The sequence below is a fragment of the Triticum dicoccoides genome, chromosome 4A (assembly GCF_002162155.2).
Source record: "Triticum dicoccoides isolate Atlit2015 ecotype Zavitan chromosome 4A, WEW_v2.0, whole genome shotgun sequence".
Lineage (NCBI taxonomy): Eukaryota > Viridiplantae > Streptophyta > Magnoliopsida > Poales > Poaceae > Triticum > Triticum dicoccoides.
Window position 1 is genome coordinate 643,696,213 of NC_041386.1, and position 5,561 is coordinate 643,701,773.

The 5,561-nt window shown below is 41.6% G+C and overlaps 1 protein-coding gene across 1 annotated transcript; it reads left to right on the forward strand.

Annotated features, from left to right (window-relative positions):
- The first annotated feature begins 1,045 nt into the window (after positions 1-1,045).
- Positions 1,046-2,918, forward strand: LOC119283952 (31 kDa ribonucleoprotein, chloroplastic-like). Its single transcript, XM_037563287.1, has 5 exons — positions 1,046-1,069; positions 1,105-1,221; positions 1,655-1,756; positions 2,507-2,794; positions 2,874-2,918. Exons 1-5 carry the CDS (start codon positions 1,046-1,048, stop codon positions 2,916-2,918), a joined length of 576 nt encoding a protein of 191 aa, XP_037419184.1.
- Positions 2,919-5,561: the final 2,643 nt, after the last annotated feature.

Genomic DNA, 5,561 nt, shown 5'->3' on the forward strand with positions numbered 1-5,561 from the left:
GCCTAAACAGTGCAAAAGGGACCGCCAGGGACGCCACCGCTTGCCACGATGGCAATCTTGTCAGCGCCGCTTGCCACCGCGCACCGCTGGCTGCACAGCCTCCCGCCACACACGCCTGGAAGGGTCCCAGAGCGACACGTTGGTGGATGTGCTGGAGCGCGGGTACAGAGTGGTGGCTTGCCGCGGCAAGCGCCTTGCCGCGGTCGTTGTCTTGTCGCGTCCGGGAGCTTGTCGCTCACCGGGCCTTGCCGGGGCGCGCGGCGCGCCGCGGCAAGTTCCTTGAGATGCCTTGGGTGGCCTTCCCGGCAAGCTCCTCTTGCCGGGGTCTTGAGGTGCCTTGGTTGGCCTTCCCGACAAGCTCCTCTTGCCGGGGTCTTGAGGTGCCTTGGTTGGCCTTCCCGACAAGCTCCTCTTGCCGGGGTCTTGTCTCCTTGGCTTGAATACTTTGTTCTTGAATGGCTCCAAAGGAACCACGGAGGACCTTGGCGGTCACCTGGCAAGCCTTGCCGCGGGACGCTGCGACTGCCCGTGCACAAGTTCGGGATACTAGGGTACCCCTACTCTAGTACACCGACACCTGTAGCAGAGTAGTGTGCACAACAATGACTTGATTTTTGTTTCTTCAAATGCAGTGCTACTGTTTTGTATGCGATGTTCCAGCTCCATGCAAATAGTGGGGTAAAGGTCTATCGACTGATGATCATTGTCATGGTACCGATGACGAAATGAGCTGGAAAATACTGAGGCAGACATTCAGGCTCGGGCGTCTGACAACATCTCTTTCAGAAAAATGGCAGAATGCCGTGCACCCACCAATGGCGCCACCAACACAGCAAGATGTACATCATCAAGTCTCAGCCCCACAGTCACATCCATCTTCCATGCCAGGTTTCGGTCACTAGTCTCTTGCTAATGGAAGCTCTCTTCTGAATGCTGCGCACCGAAACTAACAGAGATATACTCCTTACAGTCTTACCGAATGCAGGGCAAACTGTCGGTGCAGTAAGAGCATCTCCTTTGACAAGAGCTGAAAGAGGTAGAGGCAATGCTCACACCGCTCGGGTCACTCGCACCGCCACCCCTTGCCAACAAGTGCCGTACCAGGAGGAAGAAGACGAAGAATGCACACCTAACGTGTACGTAGGGAACCTACACTACGACGTTGTCAGCGAGGACCTCACCGAGCTCTTTGAGCAAGCCGGTGTTGTTGAGTTCTCAGAGGTAAGCCACTTAGATCTTCATTATCTTTGTATGCTCATCGATATGTGAAAAATTGTGTTAAGTTCTGACGCCTTAATAATGTATGCACAGCTGAAATTGGCCCTGTAACCACTTCTGCAACACGATGCAGTTTCCTGTATGATTGTAGTGCCATGATGTGCGCTGTTGAAGCTCACAGGGTAGATCAACTAGAATCTAGGTGGCTGCTTTCTAAGCTTCTTGTGTGATATGTTGAATTTGCACCAGATTGCTTTGCGATAATGTTTTGGTTTGCAAAGGATGTTTGTGCTATCTGGAGATGCTGTTGAATACACGCAATGTCAGATTTATGTTTTGCCACTCGGATCGGCTACTGCTGTTAATTTGTCAGGCGTGCATATTGTCTGGTTTTCTCTTTGTTCTGAAACACAACTTCTACATCTTTTATGCCTAGGGTATTTACAGCCGAGGAACAGGCCAGAGCCGAGGATATGGATTTGTCACCATGAGTACTGTTAAGGAGGCTGAGCTGGCTGTGGAGATGTTCGATGGCTTTGTGAGTACATTTGATAAATAATACCAATAATTTGATGGGGCTAGTGTCCTTATATTTTTCTGAATTTAAATAAAGTTGAAGGAACCTGTTTAGAGAGCCTGAGCTCCACTGTACCCTATATCTTTAAATTATAAATACTACTATCAAGAGTTTAAAATATTCTTTAAAAAAAGTTTGTGTCCTGCACAAATGAAACCAGAAAGATGGGTCAAAATGACAAATGCATGAGTATCTAGTTTTTCTTTGACAGCTTAACAAAACTCATAAATTTATGGGAAATTTTGCGAACTCACATATTTTAGTAATTCGCCCGTGCAATGTTTTTTTTTCAAAACATTTATTGAATTTTTGGTGTGTGGGCCCAATGGAGCGTGCGCACCAAAAGATGTTATCGGGATTCAGGAACTTGTTCTATCTTACCTATAGCTCGTGTGATCATAGTTGAACTATATGCTTGGGCTGCTCCTAGTTTACATTGGAACATAGCTTCCTGCAATAGCTCCCAGCTTGTCATTCTGAAATCTCAATGATCTAATCTGAAGCCAACTTATTCATCGTCCTCTTCGTTTTGTTAACTCGCTGCCAGCTTATACATTCGTATGGTATGCGCATGAGAGAGGGTGTTCATTAGTATAATTCATTTTTTTAGTTGTTCTTTTTGTCGAGGTTAGTGTCATGTGTAAGTCATATGCTACATAAGATAAGCTTGTGCTAAAGAATGCAGTTCTGATTGACCTTTTATGTGCACAGAAATTGTTTGGGATGCCTCTTATTGTGCACAAAGCAGCTCGGAGAGGCGCCCGGGTGGAAACTCCTTCCCATCAAACCGAGTCCCCATTCAGAATCTACGTGGGCAATCTGTCTTTGCAAGTCGATGACTCTTGGTTGAAGGAGCTGTTTGGCAAGCACGGCAAAGTGGTCGATGCTAGAGTCGTCTACAGGCACAGAGGAGGAACCTGGAGCTCTCAGGGATTCGGTTTTGTCACGATGGCAACAGAGAAGGAAACGTATGATGCTGTTTATGCCCTCAACAAACAGGTCAGTGTACAGATGTTTGTATCAACTGTCAGTTTGGGTCTCCGTTCAGAAACCTGATTTTCACTACGAATTTCTACAGATTCTGGCTGGACGTGCCCTGCAGATTCACTTTGAACCCCTGTAAATATTAGTCAGATCGTGAGCGGTCAAAGGTGCGCTGGCGCTGCGGCCACGTGGCCGTTTTTCTTCGTCCGAATTGCTTTTGGCCTTAATTGATCACATAAATGAGTTTATGGCCCAAGTTGACCACTTAGACAACAGGCCTTTTATCTTCTTTTCTTTTGAGGCCAATGTGACGGCAATGTGGCTTAATTGATGTTAAAGCCAGGGTAAAATGCATGTTGAAATTTAACAGCAGGTTTGCTGCATTTGTAGGAACATTGTTGCATGTCTCATTATCATTCCATCCTTGCCCTGTTTTCCTCTCTTCACTGTTATTTTTTATCATTCCATCCTTGCCTTCCAATAAAAGTTAGAAAGCCCAGTGTATAGTCATAGTTAAGACTTAAGACCAGAGATTACATGATAGGTGCTATAATCTAGCTGCCAAGCAGTTTACCCACTTTCAATCTGAATTCTTCCTCTGTATTATTCTTGGCCTCGAGTGACGGTAAATGAAGTATGAAGAACCTATGTGCCAGGGCTGCTCTGCTCGTGGTTGGGTCCACGTGAGGAGGAACGCCGACTCGAAAGCCGTGCGGTCATACAGAATCGGGGCGCTGCCGCGGCGGTCGTCGACCCGCGTGAGGTCATCAAGTGCGTTGCCGATCCCGCTAGCGTAGCCGGCGCAGGCTCTGCAGAGGTCATCGCCATACGACACCTCCGCCCGCAGCACCTGGATCCACTGCATCATGATTTTTTTTCTAAATAATGAACATTTTGTGAATATGCAAACTTTTTTACAATTTCCTAAATATCTTTTGAAACTAATGAACATTTTTTAATTGGCAAACAATTCATGAATCTATGTACATTTCTGAAATTCAGGAACTTTTTTTGATTTCATGAACATTTTTTTAATTCATGAACTTTTTTGAATCGACAAATTTATGTACACTTTTTTGAAATCCGCAAACATTTTTTTGTTTCTTCTGAATATTTAGAAAAAAAATTATGTATATGGTTTCAGTTCGCAATTTTTTTCAAAGTCATAAACATTTTATGAATTGAGAACATTGTTCAAAATCTTGAACATTCTTAGGATATTCAAACATTTTCCCAAAATCACGAGCATTTTTTAATGATCAAATATTTTATGATTTCTCAAAAGAAATTAATCATGAACGTCTTTTGAATTCATGATCATTTTATGATTTCATGATCATTGTTCTTCAAAATGCACAATTAATTAGCAATTTGGAACTTTTTAAATTCCAAATTATTTAAATAAATTAAAGAGCAGAAAAGAAAAAAAGAAAAAAAGAAAAAAAGAAATAATAAGAACAGTGGTGTCTCACGACGCAGCGCGCGGGGTGAGTTTCCACGACTTCCGGCATTCAGTTCACCAAAAGGAGCTCCCTCGGCCTAGGGTCTTATGGCAAACACTACTTATATCAGGAAACTCTCGGCAATTATAATTTTATTTTTAGAAAATTTTCAAAAATAAATAAAAGCATTTAAAAAGATCTAAAATGTTCACAAATTTATAACTACAAAAATAAACATGCTTTTTGAAACAATAAAACTTTTCCAAAATCACAAAAGCTTTCTAAAAAGCCTCCTGATGTTTTTAGAGAAATGCTCAAATTTTATAAAACGTTCATTTTTTCCAAAAAAGTTAATATTTGAAAAATCACATTATTTTAATGAAAAAATTAATATAATTTTACTGGGCTTTTCAGAAACAGACTTAAAATCAAAAACCTCCTAGAAACTAGAATAGGGGAAAAAACTATTTTGCTACGGTGCACTGTTCGAGTCTCTACGATAGCGTCGAGCGCCATTGGTCAGGCTAGTCTTGAACGACCCCATGCATGCCCTCAAATAAGAAATTGCGAGACTTATATTTTAGGGGTAAGTCCTACTTTATTATTAATTAATGTCCATAACAAGTGAGATACAATTTTGGTCATGTGGTTGGTCAAACCAAACATGATGCCCCAAAGCTAAAGAGAAAAACTAGTCACAGTATATGCGTCAACATTGATGACACGAGCTTCAAAAGTAAAGCTACAATTAAAAGAAGCTACTCTCGCTTGTATCCCACTGACGAGTGCACCAATTCTGTCGTGGCTACCTTGCCTGATTTCTCCCAAAACTTGGTTCGAATCAGAATTTATGATAAAATTTGTGTTACCCTGTTAGTGCCCTAGATACTATTCAACGTGTAGGTCGACAAAACGCGCACCCGCTTCTATGATTTGGATAACTTTTGGGCCGGCCCAACTAATACTCGCCAGATACTCCTCATTAAGTTTTGGCAATATTCTAGAAATGTTTTTTTCGGTTTGTCCTCTTTGTTTGTTTTTCTAGGATTAATTTCAGTTTTATTCCTTTCTAATATTTTGAAAATATATGACTTTTCCAAAATTCGTGAATATTTTTTTCATTTGGTATTTTTCCAAGAAAACGTGTAAAACAAGTTCAATTTTTTGTCATTTTTGAAATCAGCATCATTTTTTCAAATCAACAGCATATTTTAGCTAATGCATAATTTATAGCAAATATTTTTCAAGCCACGAATATTTTTTGAAATTCATGAACCTTTTTTGAATCCTTGAACATTTTCGCAAATTTGTGAACAAATTTTGCATTGGTGAATATTTCC